The sequence below is a fragment of the Elgaria multicarinata genome, chromosome 9 (genome assembly GCF_023053635.1).
Source record: "Elgaria multicarinata webbii isolate HBS135686 ecotype San Diego chromosome 9, rElgMul1.1.pri, whole genome shotgun sequence".
In the NCBI taxonomy this organism is placed as follows: domain Eukaryota; kingdom Metazoa; phylum Chordata; class Lepidosauria; order Squamata; family Anguidae; genus Elgaria; species Elgaria multicarinata.
Window position 1 is genome coordinate 36,465,521 of NC_086179.1, and position 25,508 is coordinate 36,491,028.

At 43.0% G+C, this 25,508-nt stretch overlaps 1 protein-coding gene across 2 annotated transcripts in view; it reads left to right on the forward strand.

Annotated features, from left to right (window-relative positions):
- Window positions 1–25,508, forward strand: part of CACNA1I (calcium voltage-gated channel subunit alpha1 I) — a 163,930-nt gene that overhangs the window by 122,484 nt on the left and 15,938 nt on the right. For both annotated transcript variants that reach the window (XM_063133554.1, XM_063133555.1), the window contains exons 23-28: window positions 4,966–5,158; window positions 6,395–6,546; window positions 9,838–9,947; window positions 11,030–11,163; window positions 12,567–12,637; window positions 21,286–21,364. In XM_063133554.1, coding sequence (XP_062989624.1) covers window positions 4,966–5,158; window positions 6,395–6,546; window positions 9,838–9,947; window positions 11,030–11,163; window positions 12,567–12,637; window positions 21,286–21,364 — 739 coding nt within the window. The remainder of the gene's footprint in view (window positions 1–4,965; window positions 5,159–6,394; window positions 6,547–9,837; window positions 9,948–11,029; window positions 11,164–12,566; window positions 12,638–21,285; window positions 21,365–25,508) is intronic.

Here is a 25,508-nt window from a genome sequence, read left to right on the forward strand (position 1 = left end):
AGCATCCATTTCAGCCAAAAGCAAATGGCATCAACTAAGGGCCTCTTAAGACTTCTTCTTTTAACCAGACACATAACTAGACCTTCCCCAGCCCCCTTACACTTCATCCCTGCAAATTGTTTTCCCCCTGCCATACACACAAGCATTGCTGAACACTAACTGAACTATGAAGTGGTTTGCATGTGATGACAACCTGCCAGTTCAAAAACTTCCTGTTCCTCTTTACAGCGCAATCTACTATCAGCTCCTTCATTGGCTGTGCTGCGTGACATTCAAATCAGGACTGCTGGATGGTTTAGGGGCTAAACAGCCATAGCTCAGTGTGATAAGAGGACATGTTTGCATACAGAAGCCTCCTGTCTGATGCTAAAGAAATAGCTATGTGTATTGTTTTTGAAACTTTAAACAGCAGCTGGATGGAGGTTTGATTGAGATTAGGACAACAGTTTAACCCTTCGCCCCAGTCACAATCCTGTTGAACTCCCCCCACCCGAATGCTACTAGCCCTGGAGGAAAGGTTTTATTGGCACCAATGAGAATCCCTTTTCATTGGGGCTGTGGTGGAAGGAAAAGGGATAAACTCTGACACATTGCAACCCTGATCCTTCATACATACTCATGTACACACCAATGGCTGCTATTTAACATTTAAAACAAAGATACCAGCAACTCCCGGTGACATGTTTAGCATCATGTGCAATTTGACCCTCAGACCCACTGTTGCCGATGGGTGAAGCTGATAGTAGCCACCTGAAGAAAACATTGTCCAGTCATTATGCCCCACTGAGGATCATAGAATAGTAGAGCTGGAAGGGGCCTATAAAGCCATCAAGTCCAACCCCCATCTGCTTCTTCACGAACCAGTAGCAAGCAGCCTGAGTATACGAAATTGGTGATTTAACAGCAATGACAGATTCTAAAAATATTTTTAGGTTGGGCCTTCCCATCTCCCCGTATTTTTTCGTCAACTTCCTCATTTGCTGTGGGTGCAACTATCATCTTTTTTAATGCAAAAATGGAGTATATTTCAGGTAATTAGGATGGAGATGTCTGTATCACTTCCTTTCGCATAAAAACAAGGTGTGCTGATCATTGTCTTCCTATTTATCCCATAATGTTTTTGCAATCACGGTGTGCATCCTTTGGGGCACAACGACATGCTCTTCAGATTTATAATCACTCACTGCAATTTCCCCCATAAGCAGGGCTTTCAATTACTGGCAGCTAAAAACTGCTGCTGCTCCTGTTCACTTTAATAATGCAAGATCAGTTCCCTAAATGCAGATGGCAGCTGCACAGGACCAAACAGTGTTGATGATGCATTGCACCCACGCTGGGATCTCCACTTGTTCTCTCAGTTAAGCAGAACGGTTTCATCTGGTCTTGTCAATCCTTTGGTGAGAACCATTCCTTACACTAACCTCACAACAGCTCTAAAGACATCATCCAAAATACACGGACAAGGCAATGTTTTATCCACATTTGGCTACATGGAGGCATACTGTGAATTTGGAAAACTAGACATTCAGCTAAAGAGGGATTTCTGTGTGTATCCAAGACTTCCCATTCGGAGGTCCTTTCAGGATATCCTGTTTAAGGCTGTGCAATTGTTTATTAAGTTGTTGTGTTGGTGGGGTTCTTCAAACATTAATCCTCAGGGCACTGCTACTACTGTGGGGGGTGTTTCCCCAGCAAGCAATCTGCAGTATTTTATCCCTGGGAAAGCGTAATTTCACTGCCCCCAACCTCTGCACAACACATCAGGGAAGCATGAGGATCTAGGACTGCCCAGATGAGCAGGGGACAAAGGGGGCAATTTTCCCTGGTTCCCTGCACAGCGGAGGGCTCCAACAAGCATTTTGCATGTATGTGTGTATGTGTAAGGCGCCCCACCCTGAAAATCCCATTTCCCCGGGTCCCAGATTCCCCTGGGTGGCCTTGTGAGCATCCCAGTGTTCAACCTGAAAGGGGTGAAACTTTCATAAGTGTCTCTGTCCAAAAGCTGACAGTGGGCCCATTCAGAAGACACCTTAGACCATGGCTTTAACCATGGTGGTTAAGCCAGAAAGCCAGGCCGTGTTCAGAAGATGCCTTAAATCATGGCTTTAACCACAGTGAATAAGGCTTTTTGCCTATTAAGGTGTCTTCTGAACACAGCCTGGCTTTCTGGCTTAAGTGTCATGGTTTGAGGTGTCTTCTGAACAGGGCCACCATCTGTAACTTGGATTGCTATATGGATGATGGTTGCAGGAACACCATGGGCACTTAATGGATAGTGCCCATGCTATCACTAGTTACCGATGATGCTCTCTCCCCCACCACTTGTGCTATTTTGTGAGCTTTTAATCAGTGGTATTTTAATACAGTTCCCTTCTTTAGAGGCAACAAGTTCCCCTAACTTGTGAACTTCTGAACCATTTAGGTTCAGAAATGCTCACGTAGTTCAGGGCTGTGTTTTTTGTTGCTGCTGTTTTGAAAAACCATACAGAAGATTCTTAGATCTCTCTAGCTTTATTCACTACATGGAAGCTCTCTTTGGCATCCCAGGTGCCCAAAATTCTTTGTCTCTAAGATGCTGCTATGCCTGTACTAATTTCTGAAATTTAATGGTGCATATGCTTGATAATGGTGATTGAATATTAATTCTTTGTGTATACATTGCTAAATGAGTTCTTTCGGCAATTATTATAATTAGACTTCACGTCTCTGATACTGTAATTATGATGCCTGTATTCCACCTACCAAAATTAGTATTCCTATCTAACTGATGCCACCCCTACAAATCCCCACATACATAGGCACATGCTCCACATCCTGATGGGACAACATGTTAAGGAGTTTAGTTAGCTCTAATATTGGATTCATATGTTTTTCAAAAGTTGAGTTCACAGATTTGCAGGAGGAAAAATTACACCATTTTAGAATTTGTGCAAGCTCATCATGTGAAAGAACCCAATAACTCTGAAAGCCTTTAAAATTTTCAATTGAGTGAGGGGGAAATAATAACAACAACAACAGATATGGCAGTGCCTAGTTGGAGGCAAGCAGTGAAAAGAGGAAGAAGGAAAATATAGAGCCACAGACTTAGGTTAAAAAAATAGGCCACAACCTTTATTGGTTCTTGCTTGAATCAGGATCTACACTACTGCTTGTTAACAGTTTATAATGGTTATGACAACTGTTCAGGCCCAGGACACATTACCTATACAGTTTTCATACCGTTTTAAAAGTGTTTTAACCTGCTTGGTGTAGATCGAGGCACAGAGCATAGATCCTGTCATTGGGCGACCTGCTTGCTGGCCAATTCCCCCCATCCTGCCCCACCTACCAGGTGTGTTGGTGGTCGATGGCAGAGGTCAGGGGTTCACTGAGGCACATACCGCTAATGTGAGCCTCTCTCCAACACCCTAGATATGCCAAGCTTACAGCCCCTGCTCTAGGCTGGTCTTGGTGCCACATCCCCAAGATCCCTTATGGGGGTCCCCACCATGGGGAGCTGGGAAGACCAGTCCACTCCCCCTCATAAATGGATCCAGACCAATGTCTATCATGCCAACATAGTTATGTCATGAAACATTATCAACTGAAGTGTCCCCAAACAATTTATAGCACAGGTCAACTTATTTACAACATGATCTTATTTACAAGACATGATTTGCAATGGCGAAGGCGAAAACCATATTGCCAGTTGGGATGCAGGTAAAATTTCTATGCAGCCCCATTAACCAGTGACTAACATCAATCCACTGAAAGACCTATTACTACCAGGAGAGGGTGGTTGGGGAAGCTGGTGACAGCAATGCCGAGGCCATGGTGGTGGGCCATTTATATAGACCTTTGGTGGTCCAGAAGGAGAAAGTTCTCCCTCTGATCTGCCCAGCAGGCCAGGCCTCTCAACCACCCTGGAAAGCTCTGGCACCATATCTGCGCATCCGCTTCTTCCAGCCTCCACTTCCTCTCCCAGCAGCCGAACCCACGCTTCCCCACGAATTCCAGCTCCCAGGTAAGTAGGGAGCTCTGCTTCACAATTCATGCTGCATTCATTCAGGGTATGACACTATTATTATCCCCTATTTTACAGATAGCGGGTGGAGGGCTGAGCATGAGGTACAGTGTCTTCTTGCCTAAGGCCACCCAGTGAACCAAAATATGCCCAGCTCAGTGATCATTTGTAATCATTACACTGCTCTAGCTCTTGAGTTGCCCCCATAATAATAAAAGAGGTATTTCATAAATTCAAAGACTCATAAAATAGTAGAGTTGGAAGGGGCCTATAAGGCCATCAAGTCCAACCCCCTGCTCAATGCCGGAATCCACCTTAAAAGCATAACTGACAGGTGGCTGTCCAAAGTTTTTCCTGATGTCCAGCCAGAATCTGGCTTCCTTTAACTTGAGCCCATTATTCCGTATCCTGCACTCTGGGATGATCAAGAAGAGATCCTGGCCCTCCTCTGTGTGACAACCTTTTAAGTATTTGAAGAGTGTTATCATGTCTCCCCTCAATCTTCTCTTCTCAAGGCTAAACATGCCCAGTTCTTTCCATCTCTCCTCATAGGGCTTTGTTTCCTGATCCCCTGAGCATCCCCATTTGTAACACAAGGCACAGATGCATGTTACTACTGACAGTACTTTTGTTTCTACATATCAGCCATACGTTCATCAACAGCTGTACAGAAGAGAATGAAGTAAAGGAAGGATTACCTCTAATGACTCTCCCAGCTAACCACCAACATGGATGTGCCCTACCCCATATTTCTGTGAAATTTCACTGGTTTCTATTTATCATAGCAATCACAGATTCTAGCCATCTTCCTTATTTGGCAAAATCTCTGATCTCCACCAATAAAACCATCTTCTTGGTCTTTCCCTCATCATAACCCTTTTTTATAATATCCAACATGCTAACCACAGCCCTTTTTGTTCTTTTGTTTGTTTTGTTTTTCTGATTTTTTAAAAAAACTCCAGCCAGTGACCAACAACAACCCTTGGATGCTCCTTTACTTCATTTCTTTCTTGCTCATCGTCAGCTTCTTCGTGCTCAACATGTTTGTAGGGGTGGTGGTGGAGAACTTCCACAAATGTCGGCAACACCAAGAGGCAGAGGAGGCCCGGCGGCGGGAGGAGAAACGCCTGAGGCGCCTGGAGAAGAAGCGCAGGAGTAAGTGTTGTGTTGGTTCGTAGGCTGAAGTTTTCTCAGGAAACTCTTCTCCCCTTCTTTTTTAAGAAGCAGAAACTTCACTAATAGAAGGCATATGTGGGTCTTAAATCTCTCAGAACTGCTTGCCTCTTGGTGGAAAGTCCAGCAGTAGAGGCAGTATGCTATCCCTATGTACACTAGTTGCTGGGGAACATGGGCGGGAGGGTGCTGTTGAACAAGAAGGACATTTCTTGTGGGTTTCCTGTGGGCAGCTGGTTGGCCACTGTGGGAACAGAAAGCTGGACTAGATAGACCCTGATCCAGCATGGCTTTTCTTATGTTTGTAAAGTCACTGAAGTGCTGCCATATGCTTCATTCACTTTGTCCCTTCTCCATCTTGAAGCCCAAGGAATGTGGTGGATGTTTTGTACAAGGATGCTACTCCTTCTCTATGACTTTAGAGAGCCTTCTAAATAACAATAATATCAACAGCTCCTTGGCAAATAGAACTTGTAGCATTAGCCATTTTCTGACAGATGATGTTATATGATCCACCAAAGGGAGAAGAAGATATTAGAGTCTTCTACCAAGCCTTGGTGCTTTTGTAATCATTTCAGTCATCATGTTTGAAGGTAGCCTTGGAAAGTAGAGAGTACCTGCTTTGGTGTGCCCCTAATCTGTGTTGTCGTTCTTTGTAACGTGATGAAAGAAACACCAAAAATGTACCTGTGACGTTAATTAGACCACTCCCCCGCCTTCCCTCACCTGCTCTCTCCCCTAATCTTTTCCTTAAAATCCTATTTGAATGCACCTTCTTCCTGATACAATGGGGCTCCCTTAATTTCTCCTTCTTTCACCTTTTCCTCTTCTAGGGTTGCTTGCTTTCCTTTATCATTTGTTAACTTAATTTTTTGGTGCATGAAATGCTACTTCAGTATCATTTCCACAAACACAGGACTAACCTATTCTTTCTGTCACTCTCACTCTCCCCGATCCTCTCCCCACCTTAACTCTTCTCCTTCACCTTCATATATGTTTTCTCCTCCCCCCCCTTTCCTTGTGCTTTTTTTAAAAAAATTATGTCTTCTTCATGGTTGTCTGTTTTCCTTTCTATTTTCTTTTCATATTGTCATGCTCCATTTCTTTTGTTTCGATACTTTCCCATTCTTTCTTCATCTCTTCCCTCTCTCCATCCTTCCCCTCCTGCCCCCACTCTTCTCTATCCCTACCTGGACTGCTCCCCCACTGCTACTGAAGAAGCCCAGCGCTTGCCGTATTACGCCACCTACTGCTCTATCCGCCTCCTCATCCATTCGGTCTGCACCAGCCACTACCTGGACATCTTTATCACCTTCATCATTTGCCTCAACGTTGTTACCATGTCTTTGGAGCACTACAACCAACCAGTGGTGAGTGAATGCAAGGGGCTAAATCCTGCCTTGATGACTTCTTTCTTCTCCCTTGCACTCTTTCCTCAATGTTCATTCAAAGAGCTCCTATTAAAAAGAAGAAAGAAAGAAAGGTCTAGTAGTTAGAAGGAAAACTTTACAGATTTTAGAAAGAGAGCTGGGAACAGAAAACATGTCCAGCATGAGTTGCTGAGAAGGCTAGTTACAAAGTAAAGGAGAACTGGTCCTTTTGCCACTCCTTCCTACTTACCATAAATAGCTTCTGTAGTGCCACCAGACTATCTTTTATTGTGTCTGTTGAAAAGTGATAAATATTGCTGTGCAATTTCCCGCCCTCCCCAAATTAAGCTGACGAACTGGACGATTATAGCAGATCAGTGCAAACTAGTTGACAAGCCTCCACCTTCTCTATTTTTTCGGAATGCTAGCACAGTGCATGTAGCGCTGTAATAATTTGCAGCTTGTCACAAGATGGATGACATTTATATACTGTAATCCAACATATTTGTCATGCCTTGTGCCCCATTTGGCTTAGACTCAAGGGAGTTCATCACCCAGTAGCGGGAAATGCCACAAGAGGTTTTACAGATAGAATCCACCTAATTGTCCGAAACCAGAAAGATACTGTTACCAAAACACACATAAATGAACGGGAGAAACTTAGTTCAGGAACTGAATTTTTGGCTCCCCAGGGTGTAGATGTATATCATGTGAAATGAAAGGGTTTTCTTTCTCTGCCAAAGAATATCCCATTGCTCCATCACAAAATCCCTGCCTCCAGGTCTTGCCATGTTGAACAGGGCATTTGAGACAAGGGGCAGTATCCACCGGTGCCATTCTGCGAACTCAAAATGCGCTAAGGGAGCTCTGCTGAACCTTTCCATTCCACAAGTGGTTGCTCATTACGCTTGCACAACTGGTTGTGTGAGCACTTGCACAGCACATTGCACAACATGCTGCACAATGTATTGCACAATTTGTTGCACAGTGTGTTGCACAACAGGTGCAAGCACTTGCATAACCAGCTGCACAATGGGAATGCACAAGAATTATGTACAATCACTTGTGCAACCACGCTTGCGCAAATGTAACTTCAGTTGGATTCCTTTCTTCCGCATAGTTCAGAACCTAGTTTCCGCTAGCCCAACATCACTTGTGCTGCTAACAGAATGACATAGTTGGATTCTGCCCAGCCCATAGTCTTTAATTTCTAAGATCTCAAGTGGCTGGGACTGCAGTCATTAACACACCTTCTCTTTCTGTTAGACTTCAAAAGCAAATTTCCCCTGCACCCCTATGGTATATAACCAGTAGTGAAGCGGAGGAATTAACCTGAGCATGCTGTACTCCTGCACCCCAGTCTTCTTTGGTTTATGCTACAAAGCTCGTTATGCCGTCTCCCTCCTCCGATGTTACACCCATCAAACCTTAAACCACAGGAAACATCTCTCTTCATCTCCCTGTATGTTACCTTTGTAACCTGTTAAGAAATGAATAATGAATGCTTAACAAAACCCCTATATGATGTTTTAAGATGCTCAGAGATAAGGAGCAGCAGATATGGCAAACACAATCCTTTTAGGTGAGTTGCAGGAGCATCAAGTTCACTGATTTTGAAAGAGTCCACTAAATGCTGTGGAAAAGTTAATTCTCGGCTTCTTCACCAAAGGCATTCTCTTTGGAGAACCCTGATTTATTTACTGATCAGTTAATATTATGAAAACTGTCCTACCATTCTGATGTCAACAGTTGCTGTGAAATGATATTTTCACCCTTTTCATACTACCCACGCTCATTCAGATGAACAATGAATGTTCAGAGCAGAAGAATGATCTGATAGCCTCATAGCATGGAATACAATATGACTCATTTCCAACTAGATAGGGTGAATCTTCATCTATCAATTTTTGCATAATTTGCTGTAGTAAGACAGATTGCCTGCATCTAATGCCATGTCTGGTCCTGGTTTACACTCTCCTTCAGGGTTTTGTTTCGCATTGCACTAAAACGAATACCCCAGAAATGCACTTCTTACCGCAATAACCTTTAGAGCTGGTAGCTGCCATTTGGACAAATATTTCACATCTCCTTCTGTATCAGTCATAATGATGCCTCCCTCCTCTTTCGTCTGTAGCAATTTATTTAATTAAGGCTGCAATTCTCTACCCACTTAACTGGGATGAAGCCCCATTGAACTCTGTGGGACTTCCTTCTGGGTAGACATAATTAGCATTGCACTACAAATCATTATAATCTAGGTATATACATGCGCACCTATTCACACTATTTTTTCCAAACTGAGACAGAGTGGTGTCATGCTAAATTTTGAAATGCAGGCACTCATCATGGCAGTCCCCTCAGCCACGCCCCCAAGGAGAGTCAAAACATTCAGGCAGCTGTTTTGATCCATATCAACAAACCAGTCCTAGCAGTTGTAAACTCTACCAGGAGCAGGACTTTGGTGAAGCTAATGGATCTAAATTACCCATTCATGTCCAAGCCACCCCCAGATACTCTGCAGTACAATAGAAAACAATATGTTGTAGCTGGGGAAATTGGGCATTGTCATAATCAGTTGCTAGCACACCCACCTGCAAGTAAACTAGGGGATACCAAGGAAAGTCTGCCTAGAACCCCTTGAAACCTAGAGCTGGGCCTGTTCACTCCTCACATGCAGACAAGTTCCAAATAATGCTGATTGTATCCCCCCCATGCATCAGGTGAGATACCCACTTGTTGTTGCATTATAGGGGTGGGCGAACTCACCTGCACTCAGCTCAGAGGCTGCCAACTCCACCACTGCAGCTGCCCACCCCTGCTCAACTGGGGTCCGCACTCGACTGGGTCTGGAGTGGGGGTTCCACAGGTCTTTCAAACCCAGTTGGGCACTCATGGCATCCCTACTGGTATTTTTATCTGATCAGACATTTTTCAGCATTTTGTTTTGTATTCCAAAGTGGAAGAAATTATACTTGGAAAACTGCTCTGAGATAGGGGGAGGTGTCAATGACACAAAGAGCAACCGATCAGCTCTGTGTCCAGCGTTCACCAACATGGAAGGAGGGGGCTTAGTGATTAACATAAGGACAGGCCAATCAGAGCTGTGCACTTTTGTTATCTGCTGCAACCTTGAAACATAGGTTTCTCCTGAACTCAGTCCGGGGAAGAAGATCGTACGCATGTGCTCAAAAGCAGAACAAGCAGACTTCCATAGCTTCTTGATTCATAGCAAATCTGAGGCCAGTCAAGGGCATTGATATTATTAATGTACCCTCTTCCTTCCCTTCATAGTCTCTGGAGACTGCCCTTAAGTATTGCAACTACATGTTTACTACGGTCTTTGTGCTGGAGGCAGTTCTGAAGCTTGTGGCCTTTGGGCTGAGACGTTTCTTCAAAGACAGGTGAGCAGGAACAAATGTGAGTCATATTCTATGGGGCCCAGAAGATCAGAGGAGAGACATTTTGTAACTGGAATAGCACTACCATAAGCTATGTAAACTACTACTCTACTCTTAGTAGCAATTAAAGTCTAAGGGACTCATTCCTAATATCCTTTGCAGATGACCATGTAGAGCTGTGGTTCAGTGTTGTCAACAATGAGTGATTAGATGAGAAAAAGGTCCATAATTCTTGATTTTGCTAGAAAAAAACTCAGAAAACACATTTTCACCAATGCTTATTAATGTCAAAATGATGCTTAGAAGCTAAAGGAAGTATAGAGGGGGTGTTGTTAGACAAAGTTAATTATTTCATCTCTCATTCAGACTGTGCAGTCATTTCCCATTATGCTGATCATCTCTTTGCCTTTATAAGTGGCTGCCCCCCTCCCCCGCCCAGTGTCCTATGCATCATGTAACTCCTTCACCAGTCAGCATAACTCAAGGGCAGCGGAGGGTGGTGGATCCAATGCCAATGAAGTGGTGAATCAGCTCCGGGTTTCGGTCAGAACCAGTCAAAACTCTAATGGAGCCATTCACACCTTGGATAGTTCCTTTATAATTCTGACTGGTTCGGATTGAAACCTGGAGTGGATTCACCACCCCACTGACATCGCCTCCACTGCTCAAGGGTAAACCTCAAAGTTCAATCCCTGGTATCTCCAGTTAAAGAATCTGAAATAACAAGCTGGGAGAGCTACTGCCACTCTAAGTAGACGATACTGGGCTAAAGGGACCATTGGTCTGGCTCAATATGTCTTCTTTTTATTTAAATCAGAAAATCAAATTTGGCGAAAGATTAAAACCTCATCAAAACAAACTGAGCAGCCAGAATAAAGGATGCCAATGAAGTAAATGAATACAGATTTGCATGTTTATTCCAATTAAAAATTGGAACACTTGACTAGTACAAAATTCCAAATAACATGATGATAAGCTATACTTAATTTGTTATTTTCTTTAATTTTTAACGGGGGAATAAATTGATTTCCATCTTTCAAAGAGGCAGGAAAAGCTCCGGTTTTTTTCTTCCTGTTTTCTTAAAGGTGGAACCAGCTGGACCTGGCCATTGTTCTGCTCTCAGTGATGGGCATCACCCTTGAGGAGATTGAAATCAATGCTGCCCTTCCCATCAACCCCACTATCATCCGCATCATGCGAGTGCTGCGCATTGCCCGAGGTGAGAGAGGGGGCTACAAAGCAGGGGGCTACATGTAGCTATGTCTTGGGGAGGCGAATGCATTTGTAGGAAAGTAGGTGGGAGAAGATTAAGAAGCATGGGGACCCTGTGCTACCCAAATTGGGGGGCCCACATGTCTCTGATGCTTATGTCATTGGTTATCTTCTGTGTGCATGTAAGAAGCGCACATACATGGTTGTGCAGGCACCTGTACTATGCTTATTCAATGCGATTGTTCAGTATGTGTAGTTCAACAGCACGCAGGCACTGTGTCTTCTAATTTTTTCAGAAAGGGGCAAACTTGGTCACTTTTCCTTTGTCCTGTGATGATGCCTAAACAGCCTCCACAGAGAAGCACATCGAACAAATTTGTGCTATACCCAGTTTGCCAGACTTCCCTAGCCTGGATTCACATGTACCTTTATAAGTGATGTAGCCAGTGTTCAGCATCTGGGTGTTCAGAGTATGAACCTCCCCAGTTAAGAACTGATGGGCTAATTCAGAGCCAAGCATAACCTTTCTAAAATTTAGGCTCCTATAGTAATGAATCATTTCCCACTAACACTTACTGTACTTAGTGACGGCAGCAGCAATAAGAAGGGCTGTTCTTGCAACCTTCATTAAGACTTGTACCATTATTGTGGATGTCAAGGTCTCTGGTACTATAATTTCAGTCATTAATAAGGATCCAGAAGACCCGGGAAACTAAAGTTCCTATGAGTTCAGGTACCCAATGGCAGTTACGTGCATCCTGGGCACTGTGATTGCTGGGAAGTATCATTTCTCAGAGTTGGAGAGATGTTGTTTCAATGTTTCCAGTGGTATCAGCTTTCCAAGGATATTACAAATTCAACAAGGCCCTGGAGCTCTGAATGAGCTGGAGTGTAAATGAGCCAACGTGAGCCCTATTCAAATCAAGCCCAAATGAGCTAATTTTAGACAAACCAGTTCCAAACTGAGCTCAGGAAAGGTTGCCCATTACCTTGGCTAGCAGCTTTTGTTTGCCTGGTGCTTTCCAGCGTTGCCCGCAGGTGTTGCACACCGGTAATGCCGATCCCTCATCACCCAAAACTGACATGAGTTAACACCGATCAAAACCGTGCTTGCAGAAAGTGTTAGACATGCATGGTTCTGTGGATGTGCGGGAAGGGCTAACCGGAATGAACGTCAAATGAGAGATGCAGAAGACCTCGAGCCCAGAGAAAAATTGAAGGGGGTCAAACAGAGAGTAGTTGGGTTGATGACTGCAATTTGAAAGGAAGAGAATAGTGGAGAGAACAAGGTGAGATGCTGGGAGACAGACCGGCAACAGCACGACTATTTGGTATGTTGCTCCTATGTGACAAAGCAAAGCTGGGTGTGCTGCCCTAGCACTGAATTACCCCTGGGCTTTCTCATGACAGTTTTGAAACTCCTGAAAATGGCAACGGGGATGCGAGCTTTATTGGACACAGTCGTGCAAGCACTGCCACAGGTAAAAGAAGCCATTTCTTTTTATGTATCATTCTGCACTGGTCCGTCAGTTCGAGAATGTACAATGTGTTATTCAGGAGATTGGCTGAGGCTGCCGTACCTGAGGGTAGTGATGGGGGAGGATTTCATTTGGTCTGTGTATTTAAGCAAACGGACCTATTTGGCCCTTCCCAGGCTAATATGCAGCTCGGAACACAGTTATCCCTCGGATAGTGCACGTCTCTGGATTTCGCGATGCAGTTCTCAGTTCAAAAATTGTTTGCAAGAATGCATATATTTGGAAACGTGGCATACAAAAATGTGTTTATTGGGGAATGTTGTGTACGAAAACAAATGCGGATTTTCATGTCTGTGTGTTTTAACTGCAGATTGATGCAGAAATTGAACAGGACAGGCTTATGATAAAATGCATGGGAACTGATTCATCCATCTCCACCTGAGAGGAAAGGAAAGTAGGCCTGAGCTACTTTCAGTGCGTACAGCCTAAGCCTATGCTTATTTTTTCAAAAGGAAGTCCAGTTGGATTCAAGAGGACTCTCTCCCAAATGTACGAATGCAGGATTGTAGCCCATGGCTGCAGTTCTAAATCCACTAACTAGGGAGTAGGCCCTATTAAAAACCGTGGGATTTGTTTCTGGGTAAACAACATAAGGTTGCATTGCAAACATTTTAAAATATTAAAAACAAAACTAACTTTGCTCTTCGGTCCTTTTTTAAAGTTTATTCCACATTCGCCCCCGCTCCCCGCCCAAACTGGTCCCTACAAACCTGATGTCCCATTCTTATGTTACAAAGAGAATTTAAAAGTACAAAACTAAGAAAGTGACATCTTTTACTGGGCCAACTATGTTGGTGTGTACGAATTTGCAAGTTTGCAGTAGTTTACTAATTAAGAATGCTAAGAATTAAGATTCAAGTTCCCTAATAAATAAAAGATGAGATGTGGCATGTTTGTAACTTTCATAGAACTCTTCATTAGCAGATCATGTCTGATATCATTATATTTCCCTTTTGGGATGTTATAGTGCACTTTCACTTCTCAGGTTCTCCAGCAATCAACATGCTTTTGAGGGAAACTGACATGCCAGCTTAATGGACACTTGCTCAACCCATACCCACTATGCCAATCTCTATTAGTCCAAACATACTAACAGGATCAGTACAAAAGACAACCATCTTGGGTGGGGAACCTTGGGTTGGATCCAAACTTAGGTCATGCTTACAATAGACTCTCTGATTTCAACAGGGCATAGCTTAATCATGATTAACTTGTCTCAAGGATCAATATTAGGTGTGACTAACTCAGGATCCATGATTTTAACTCCCATGTTGGGGATGCTCTAATCCTGCTTTCTTGCAACAAGCAGAGGATTGCTTAGGTGACCTTCAAGGCCTTGCCCCATTCTATGAACTCCAAACATCTATAACAACAGGAGACCTCTGGGCTGGCGGTGGTTGACTCCAATCCTATGTAGATTGCAAGAGTCAGTCAAGTTAATTAAGCACACCTGCCACTTGCAAAAACCCTACAGTTACTCAACTAAGCTAATGTCCATTAGCTCCACTCACTTTCACTTCACAGTTCAGGAAGAGAAACACTATTCGGGTAATTAGCTCTTTATCCCTTAGATTCTTTGATCCATTTGAGCCTCATTTAACACACTGTTTTCACACAATTATTCTACTGCTACTTTCCTTATTTTGTTTTATCTCACTGTCTAGAGATGGATGTTCTCTGCTTTAAGAATGCATACATTTAATGCTCAAAATAAATAATGTAACAATGCAGAATATTTACTTTTGCATCATATGTTCTGGTTTTAGGATTCTGATATATTTTGGCTGGGACTGGCATGGAAGAGGACTAGAAAATCTGTCCAAGGCTAACTTCCTCCCACCGCCACCCAGTTATTTTGGTCATGTCTGCCTCCTTTATGTCTACCTTTTCTCTTCAGTCACGAGGGCTAGCAATCATATTTCCAAAAATGAGATTCCCAGTGCCAAACTAGACCTGCATGTAACATCACTCTGATGCTGCCTTTGAAACTCTGAAAGTTACTTCCAAGGGGGCAATCAGAATTGGAGGAACAGCAGAGGAAGAGGCACTTAATGGTTTCTCCATCCCAGAGAGCCCCCTAAGTAGCTGTCCACCACCCCATAGCACAGTCCTATGCATGTCTACTCAGAAGTAAGTCATATTAAGTTCAGTGGGATTTGCTCCCAGGTAATTATGCACAGGACTGCAACATAAATGTGGCAAAACATACACCTAAATCTCTGAAGGAAGAAAAGGTAGTGGGACAGGCAATTTGGAGTGGGGAAAAGGTATGTAGAGAAAAGGTTAAGCATCCCTGCAGCTCATTCTTCCAATCCCATGTCAAGATCATTGTACACATCCTGTAAAATGTGGTTTTATTTACACACAAGTCACAGTGATTTTACAGACTCCCATGCCAGGGATATGTCAGGGTCATTTTATACTCATCTGTGTATAACATCTATTTAAGCCATCTGCAGCCCAAAGTTCTGCAAAGATTTCAGATTTCACCCTCTACTACTGATGGGAACATATAGGAAGCTGCCTTCTACTGAGTCAAATCCTTGGTCCATCTGGCCCAGTATTGTCAATACTGACTGACAGCAGCTCTTCGGGATTTCAGGCAGGATTCTTTCCAGGCCCTTCTTGGAGATGCCGGGGATTGAACTTGGGCCTTCTTCATGCCTCTGAGCTACTCCTTTCCTGATGCACTTCAACTGTTTACTCTTTTTTGCTTTAGCTCATATATGGAGTGAGCAGAAAAGGTGCATGAAGGGAATCCTCAGATCAAGCTGCTGCTGCTGCTGTTCATGGGGAGTGTAGAATAGAGGTAGACGTGTTCATTCATTAGTCTGTGCAGTTCCATTTCAATGTCAACTGGCAAATTTCAAAAAACATGAAAATTTGCCTTATGTTTGAACATATTTTTTCCACAGAAACATGCAGTTTTGTATGCATTTTATCCTAAAATACGCATTTTTCTATGCATTTTATCTTAATATATATATATATATATATATATATATATATATATTGTGTGCATTTATTTGTACTTTGATATGTTTTTTGAGCTAAGAACAGAATTTCAAGATTCAGAGAAGTGCAAAAACCAAAGGATAATTGCATTCTGATCCACATATTAGCCTGGGACAGGTTGGTTTGCTTAAAAATGCAGACCAAATGAAATCCTAGGGTAGGGTAGGGTTATAAAGCTTTTCACCTATATCTCAGTTCATGAGTATTCAGCTGTAGCGATGAATCCCAGAGCATGTTTTGAAGGCACAGAATACAAGCATCTTGCTGACCAGGCAATCCAAACATACATACATACATAGTCAAGAGTTGGGTGGACTTCTGGGGGGATGGATTACCAATTGCCCATCTCCAATCCACAGAAAGAACAAAAACTCTATCCCAAGCTTTGAATGGCAAATACAGTAAGCAGAATAATTCCATTTCTTTTCCATTATTTATATATGCAAGTATGTGTTAATATCTAATATGTGTACATTGTTCTTTCTTCGTTTCGCTTTCATTTATTTCTAAGTAAGTATTTGATGCTCCAACCTTATTCCTTTAGACAATGTTTTTTTGTTTTTAAAGAAAGAATAAGTTCAGGCCTGACTAACTCTGCCACTAGATCTTTCTCCTTTGTTTCCATTCTCAGTTTCTTCTGTCTAAGACCTAATCAGTTATAAAGACACCTGTCCCATGAGAAGCAATACCTCCTCCTCCTCTGTCTGAGCCTTGCTTCACATGTAGCGAAATGTCACCTGAAAGCCAGCAGCTGGATAGGGGGATTTGCATGACTTGCAAACGGCAGCTGCTCAAAAGAAATATTAGCTATTGTTGCTCCCACTCCCTCCCATGAGTATCATGAGAGGAGCAGGCTGACAGAATTCCCCCTGATGGATGAGCAGCTTGGGAAGCTGAGTTTTTCCCTCCCCACCACCCCTTGCTTCTTTGGAGAGAATTGTTAAGGATGGAATAACGGCACCAAAGAGACCCATTGATCATAGATTATCAGGTCACTTCTCAAGGAAGCCCAAAGTGGCAGCTTATCTTCCATCTATTCCTGTCTAAAAATGAAAAAGAATTTGTCAGTTGATTGATTAGACAACTTATCTGTGTGTGTGTTTGAGGTAAGGCTGAGACTTTATCTTGAATAGTTACACAGGAGACCTGCATTATCTCACATCCCTGTCTCCAAGGCAATGTCATCTAATGCAAGACTGTTAATTCTACTCCATGACCGGATGACAGAGGAATCTGTTTGCGGGGTGGGGGCTGGTTTAAGGTTGACAAACTTACCTTGTTGGTTTGCTCCCACCACAGACTTCGGTCCACTTACTGCTACAGAGCTCGACTCTGCGTCAAGTTGGACCACTTTGCAGAGTTTGTGTATTTGAATTTTATTTATTTATATGTGGTGCAGTGGCTAAAGTGTTGGACTGGGAATCAGGACATCCATTTTCTAGTCCCTACTTAGCCATGGAAACCACTGGGTGACTTTGGGTCAGTCACAGACTCTCAGCCCAACCTACTTTACTGGGTTGTTGTGAGGATAAAATGGAGAGGAGGAGGATTATGTATGCTACTTTGGGTTCCTTGGAAGTAAAAAGGTGGGATATAAATGCAATAAATAAATAATAAATAAAATTGAAAAATAATGTATCCAAGATGTCAGCATCTGAAAGCATTTTTTTGTAACTGCACACTCCCAATATTTCTGAACAGTTTGCACTGGGTTGTTCCTCAAGCACCAAAGGAGTCTAGAACACACCATGTCTTCTTACTTCTTTAGAAGGCAAAGGGCAACTTAATTTAATGAAGTTCTATTATGGCAGCAGCAAAGATGAAGCCATAGTTAAATCTGCATTGAGAATTTCACTCCAGGCAGTAATAAAATGTTCTGTACTTAAGTGATTGGGTTGCGTTTCCATATTTTGCACATTGACTCTTCAGGGGACAACCAAATTATCCATAACACTATTCTTCTCAATGATTTATTAACTCTGGCAGAACAAGTACTTCAAAATTAAATTCTTTTTTCCTCTGTCATTCTCTCCTCCAAATATTTTCCTTTATGCCCTTTCTTTCAACTCCACAGGCACCCCTGCACCAGGTGTTTTTCAGACATGATCTCTCAATATATCTAATCCCTTGTAAACCACATAGCCAGGCTGTTTTTTCCTTCTTCTTTGAAACACTAAAGCTATTTCAGCATTCTCTTGAACTAAGGAAAATTTGAGGTTTGCATGTTAGGCATGTTTGTTAAGGGTATATGCATACACATTCCTCCATCCACAGTGGTTTTTTGAATGGCTTGCTTAGGGTTAATTCCATAAATAGCCTGGAGCCATATATAGCCTGGCTATATGTGCCTTATCCTACTGCAAGAGAACCCTGATCGCTGGGCTCTGGCCAGAAGGTCTTTTCCGTCTCTGCTCTTATGGGGCAGAGCTCTGCCATTGGAAGGGGAGACCTAGAGAGTTAGCCAGAAGGCACTGACTGAGCACTCCCCCACACCCTGCCTGCCCTTTGCTCAAATTTCTGGCTTCCCAAGGGAGTTGTAAACCAGCTAGACCTGGGTGAACAAGCAATGTTCATCTTTGTGCAGATTCTTCGAGCATCAACTTGATGCTCACCTCTCCTTCAATTACCGCAAGAGCTTGAGAGTGCAGCTCAATTTGCACAAAGGGGGAAATTGTGCAAAACAAACATGATCAAATGGGGAAATTGTACAAAAATGTGGCTATTTTTCAAAATTCACACATTTCCCCACCCCATAGACTAAAGTGTGAAATTTCACGTTTTTCAAATTGCACCATTTTGAACTGCTTTTTTTCTGAATTTTTTATAATTTTCAAGCACATGTTCGAGACTTTTTGAACATTTTCAGAGAATGCATTCCCCTGCTTAGGCACACATTGAAGGCATGCTCGACTGTTTTGCAGGTGCAGGCAAAATTCTGAGCTTGGAACACCTAGAATAAAAGGTGCTTCCAACTGGAGGACTCCTCATGCTAGCAAGGAGAAGCCATTGTGCAGCTATTCCATCTTACTTAGCAGATTGTCTGTAGTAAGAGAAAAGACAGAAGAAGCAGAGGAAAAACACGGAAGAATTTCAAGTTGAAAACATCACCTGGACCCGCCATAAAATTGTGTGAATGGGGCAGGGTGATAGCACCATAAAACCCTCATCTGAAAGCACCCAGAAAGAGAGGGAGGGAGGGAGTTTTCCGTGTCAAGCTGTGTTGCAAGGATAATGATTGAGAGTGGCTTTAAACTTGCGACTGGCAAATGGTCTGCAAATGCAAACTGCAGCGGGGCAGGGGGGAAGCTACAAGCAATCAGTTTTGTATTCAGTGGTGAATTGGTTTTTTTAGAAAGGTTATTATATTGGGCCTGCTCAGACAACACACTAAGCCGTGGTTAGGCCACTAACCCTTTTGCAGGTTAGTGAGCATCTTTAAGCCATAGTTATGTAGCCACCATGGTTAGGAATGGTTCACACAGCATGCCAAGTCATGGTTCATACAACATGCTAAGCCATAATCTTTAGCTCAAAATGCTTAACCACTGTGGCTTACCGTGTTGTCTGAACAGGGTTATTGGTGGACTCTTAACAGGACAATTAGTTAGTGGCCCTTCTTAAAGGAGAAGTGACTGCAGTACTTTGGCACACAACACTTTCATATAGTGAAATACTTTCAGACACCATGAAATACATTTGGTCAGGCACTATTTAGGTCAGGCATATTCTGCAGTGTGTAGAAGCATCTGTTCTGAAAATGTCCATGATCATTTCCTGTTTGGCTATTATGGTGGGGGGAACCATGGCACCTAGGTCTTTGTTCTCATGGTAGTTGTGTTCGTCTAAAGAACTTTCTTCAGGTTCTTCTGTACATCTGTGGAGATGTTTGCAGTCTTAGAAAAAAAAATCCCTCATTTGGAGATGGGTCCAGAGAGAAAAGAATAGCCGAGGAGAAGATTTGAGGTAGAGTCTGGATGGCTAATGAATTTGGGTAAGATAGATTTAGAGAGGTATCTAGGTTACTAAATAAGATATTAATTTGGGAGAATAAATTAATTTAAGATAATTTATCATCTGTGACATGACAGTGATCTGTGGTTTGGCTTACTTTCTCTTGAGGCTTCTGCTCTGCATGTAGGTGATTTGCTGCTTTCTGACTGTAGTACAGCTATAGTCTGGTCAGGTATATGTTGATGTATGGAGCCTTAACCCATGAGTGACTGGTATTGTTTAGTATTGCCGAGAATTTATAAACACATGCAATTGCTGTACACCATAGATTAAGAGAATGTACTGGAAATACCTAGGTTCTATGTAGCAAAGGGGTACTTTGGAGCACTCCTCCTACAAGTCTACATTAACTGTGGAATGTCTTATTCAGGCTCTGGGTAGCTGTTGTTGTTGTTTTAAATGTACAAGGTTTATGTGCAACCAGACATGAAATGTGCAGTTCCAAAAAAACCACAAAACCCATCTATCCAGTTTAAAATTTATCAGGCAAAAGTCATATTATGTTAATTGATGTAGAATGTGGCTGATAACAATGTGAAAAATAAAGTGAGTATTGCAAACTCTTCTAGAACACTAGACAATGATCAAGCGTAGCCATTTCTCATCTCCCTGCTAAAGATATTCCCCGCAGACTCCACTGCTACTCCTCACAGAGTGTTCAACAATGAAACCTTTCAATGGGTAATGAAATCCTTCAGTGTATTAATTCATTCATTCTGGTCTTTCAGAGCATATTTTTGGAAGTTGTTCAGTAAGTCTTATTTTCAATAGGGCAGGTTGCAAAAATTTTAGGTAGGTTCCAAGCTCTGAAATCTCCCCTACCAGCCCATTTACCATCCTTTTGAATTAAAGGAAATTCAGTAGTTTGAGGCTGGCCATTAGGCATGTGAATTGGGACTGTAGAGGTGCAGACTCTCCATCCTTAACTTTTTAGCTCATTCACCCAGTCATTCTGTAGCTCAATGGCACCATAGTGAATAGGTTGCCTGAATCATATAAAAGGAGCACAAACTGCAGGGTTGTTGTTTTCTACAATGCTTGTCAAATTAGGGATGTTAGAGAAATCCATTTGGGGGGTAGAATTCAATGGGTTTTCTTAGGTTCATTCCCACCCCAGACTTAGTTCCAGTGCCCACTGCAGCGCCCGACTCGGTCTGCAGCAAAGTTGGGCCAGTTTGCAGATTTCACAGGCGTTATTTATTTATTGTATTTCTATACCACCCAATAGCTGAAGCTATGCACATTTTCCCCAAACAGGTCCTGCAATTTGCGCACATTATGGCCAAATTTGCACAAATTCAGCCATAATTTGCACAAATTGCACAGAAATTCATGCAAATTGCACAATGTACACACTGCAGAACTCCGTCGAGTCAAAGAAGAACCTATCTGAAATATGGATTGATTGATTCTGCAAAATCGCAGTCAATAGCAAGCCACTCATTCCACCTGCTCTGTATAGTCATAAGACTCTAAAGAGTCTAGCACTTGCTGTCTCAGGTGACTCTTGACTCATATGGCTTAATTTGGTTTGAATTTAGCTTGTACATTTGATTTGTTTCCAGGTGGGGAATCTTGGATTGCTCTTCATGCTCCTTTTTTTCATCTATGCTGCTCTAGGAGTGGAGCTTTTTGGGAAACTCGGTAAGTTTTCTAGCACAAGAGTGGAGGATTCCCATAATGCACCAGAGTTTACACAGATTGAATATCGGAAATAAATTTCTGATTATCTTCATCTTCTCCAAGAATCTACTGTGGCATGGGATTTATCTTGCATGCCTTTATTGCCTGCAGTTAGGGCTAGTGTCTTGTGTAGCGAATACACAATCCTTTCTCAGTTGCTGTAGGCAATCCATATTTCTTTCTTCCTGCTACTACAGCAATTGCACAGATACTGCATTTTCCCAGCATTCAAACCATTTTTACTATTGCAGAAAATTCAGAATGTATTTTGCCAGGTGTTTTTCAGCATCAGGAGGGACCCCTAGTATCCTTCTATTCTTGTCTGTCACATGCTTGCCAGTCGTGTGTTATACTGATATATTAAGGGGGATCCATGTGAGATTACTTTGATACCCCCGTCTTTTCTTGGGAATAGTTTATAGTAGTTTCAAACTGTTAAATAGTAATACTGCCAAAAAAAGTAGAGCTGTGTGCAACCTCGTGAAATTTTCCATCCTTTTTGTGGAGAAAGTTCACCAAAATTCTTCAACTGTTTCTCTGGGATGTGGTTCATCATTAGCACTAGCTGGTGATCTTTCTTTCTTTTTCCTAAGCTGCTTTTTTCTTTCTTTTGCTGCCACTGCAAGTGGCAACAACAGTAACTGTTGATAGCCATCATTTTGTCTCCTCCACAATTCTCCAGCCCTAGTGTCATTTAAGAGCATTATGGCAAATATATTTATTTTATTTATTTTATTTATTTAAGGATTTTTATGCCGCCATTCAGCCAAAAAAGGCTCTCAGGGCGGCTTACAAAAGTATTTCTTGACAGTCCCTGCCCACAGGCTTACAATCTAAAAGACATGACACAAAAGGAAAGGGGATTGGGAGGGAGGAGGAGGAGGGGGAAAAGGAAAGCAAATTCAGGCACTACAATCTTAGTTGGAAAGTTCAGCAGTTACAGTTGGTAGCAGGAGGGAGGGGCTCTGAGCTGGAGCTGGACCCAGGCACGGTGGAGAGGTGCCTGGCTGCTGCTTCCTCCCTCACTGGTGGCCTCTGCAGGGACAGTTGGTAGCAGGAGGGAGGGGGCTCTCAGCTGGAGCTGGACCCAGGCACGGTGGAGGGGTGCCTGGCTGCTGCTTCCTCCCTCACTGGTGGCCTCTGCAGGGACAGTTGGTAGCAGGAGGGAGGGGTCTCTCAGCTGGAGCTGGACCCAGGCACGGTGGAGAGGTGCCTGGCTGCTGCTTCCTCCCTCACTGGTGGCCTCTGCAGGGACAGTTGGTAGCAGGAGGGAGGGGGCTCTCAGCTGGAGCTGGACCCAGGCACGGTGGAGAGGTGCCTGGCTGCTGCTTCCTCCCTCACTGGTGGCCTCTGCAGAGACAGTTGGTAGCAGGAGGGAGGGGGCTCTCAGCTGGAGCTGGACCCAGGCACGGTGGAGAGGTGCCTGGCTGCTGCTTCCTCCCTCACTGGTGGCCTCTGCAGGGACAGTTGGTAGCAGGAGATATATATGGCAGCTACCCCCACAAAAAATGCTGGAGTATATTAGAAGAAGATTCTGCAAAGTGGCCTTCTTTTTCTAAGTTGATCAGAAAAAGAAAAAGAAATCTCAGAACTTTTCTCAGAAAAATGTCCAGAGAGGTAACCATATAAGTCTAATGCAGCAAAACCATCCAAATTTGTGTGGCACCTTAAGGACTAATACATTTTTCCTGGCATAAGCTTTTGTGCAAAATAGTGCACTTCATAAGATGAACAAAGCATTATTATTATTATTATTATTATTATTATTATTTACATTTATATATCGCTCCATAGCTGAAGCTCTCTGGGTGGTTTACAAAGATTAAAAACATTAAACATTTAAAAACTAATATACAAAATTTAAAACCATAACAAGCATAAAAACTGCATACCAACTATCCAGGGGTCAGTTAAAAAAAAGCTCAATGTATGCTGTTAAATGCCTGGGAGAAGAGAAAAGTCTTGACCTGGTGCCAAAAAGATAACAATGTTGGTGCCAGGCAAGCCTCATCAGGGAGATCATTCCATAGTTGGGGGGCCACCAGTGAAAAGGCCCGCTCCCTTGTTGCCATCCTCTGAGTTTCCTTCAGAGTAGGCACTTGGAGGAGGACCTTAGATGTTGAGTGTAGTGTATGGGTAGGTTCATGTCAGGAGAGGCGTTCTCTCAGGTATTGTGGTCCCAAGCCATGTAAGGCTTAATAGGTTAAAACCAGCACCTTGAATCAGGCTCAGAAACGTACAGGCAGCCAATGCAAGCAAGCCAGAGTCGGTCTTATATGTTCGGACCTTCTGGTTCCTGATATCAATCTGGCCGCTGCATTTTGTACAAGTTGCAGCTTCCAAACTGTCTTCAAAGACAGCCCCTGGTAGAGCGTATTGCAGTAATCTAACTTGGAGGTCACCAGAGCATAGACAAATGAAGCCAGGTTATCCCTGTCCAGATAGGGGCATAGCTGGACCACCAACTGAATTTGGTAGTAGGCATTCCATGCCAGCAAGGCCACGTGAGCTTCAAGTGACAGAGATGGTTCTAGGAGAACCCCCAAGCTATGAACCTGCTCCTTCAGGGGGAGTGCAATACCATCCAGAATAGGATGAACGCCCTCCATCCGGCCAACAGAACCACCCACTAACAGTATCTCAGTCTTGTCTGGATTGAGTTTCAGTTTATTAGCCCTCATCTAGTCCATTGATGCAGCGAGGCACCGGTTCAGCACATCCACAGCCTCACCTGATAAAGATGAGAAGGAGAAATAGAGCTGCATGTCATCATTATGGAGAGTTTCAGGCTTAGATATAATACATATGGTATAGGTGGGGGGAATTGTAAACAGTGAGGTTAGAAAGAAATGAAATGCAGAAATACTGGCAGTGACAATCATTAACAGTGGTCATTCACAGTTACGTTGTTGATAACACAAACATCATGGCATGAGGTAAGCCAATTAACAAATGTAGTGTGATAAAAAAATCTTTTATCCTGATTCAAGCCTCAGGTAATAGAACTGAACTTGTCGTTAAACTCTAACTCACAGGTCTCTTGCTCAAATTTCCCTTTGAAGTTTATTTGCTCCACAATGGCCTCTTCAAGATCAGCGACAGAGGCCATAGCTAGACGGGGCAATATCCCAGATATCACCCCGGGATTGTCCCTGTGCATTCACATGACGCACAGAGGATCCCAGGAGCAGGGAGGGATGATCCCTCCCTTTCCCCGGGATCTTGCCCTACAGTTCTAGCCCACTTTTTCCACAGTCTTGGGCTGATCCCGAGACCGCGGAACGTGTGGGCGGGTGTTGCGGTTTGGCCCAGCTCCTCGCAAGTAACCACTAGGAGCCAGGCATGGGGCGCAGAGCTCCTCAGGAGCTCTGTGCCCATCAAGGGTGGGGTGGGGGGAGCGGGGAAATTAATTTGTTTTAAAAACAAAAATCTCACCTTTTGCGCACAAGTTCTTGTGCGTTCTGTTTCCTTAAAAAAAATGGTGACTGCAATGTTGCATGCTGTGTGTAAACCAGGGTGACAATCTCGCGATCATAAAATCATGAGATCGTCGCCCTACTACCCCTCTCGTCTACCTGAGGCCAGAGAGTCCTGGAAGGCCGAAGTGTTATTATAGCTTTGCCAGCAGTCCTCGTTTTCTGTTTACCTTGCTTCCACCTTTTTCATTCCTTCTTCCTAAGTTCCTCTATAAAGCACCATATACAAATAATAATAATAATAATAATAATAATAATAATAATAATAATAATAATAATAATCCTTGCTGTGGGTCTTTAGTGAAGCCCATTACTTTTTATGTTTATTTTTAACAGCCATAATCTCCGGAGCCAAATGTATACCCTCCTGGGGGGAAAAGCCTTTAATACATTTTGTTTCTGTCCATTTGCAAGCTTCAGTAGCCACAAATGTGTGTGTAGCATAGGATAGGAATAAATGAGAGTTGCCTTAGCAATCAGGCAATTATCTCTTCCTTCTTTTCCTGTGCTGTGCTATAATCTCCACAGTACGGCACAGGAAGAGAGTTATTCAGTCTACACTACTGCTTTATAGCAGTACTGAAGTGCACTGATAACAGTTGGGGTACAATCCACATCCCATATGCTCC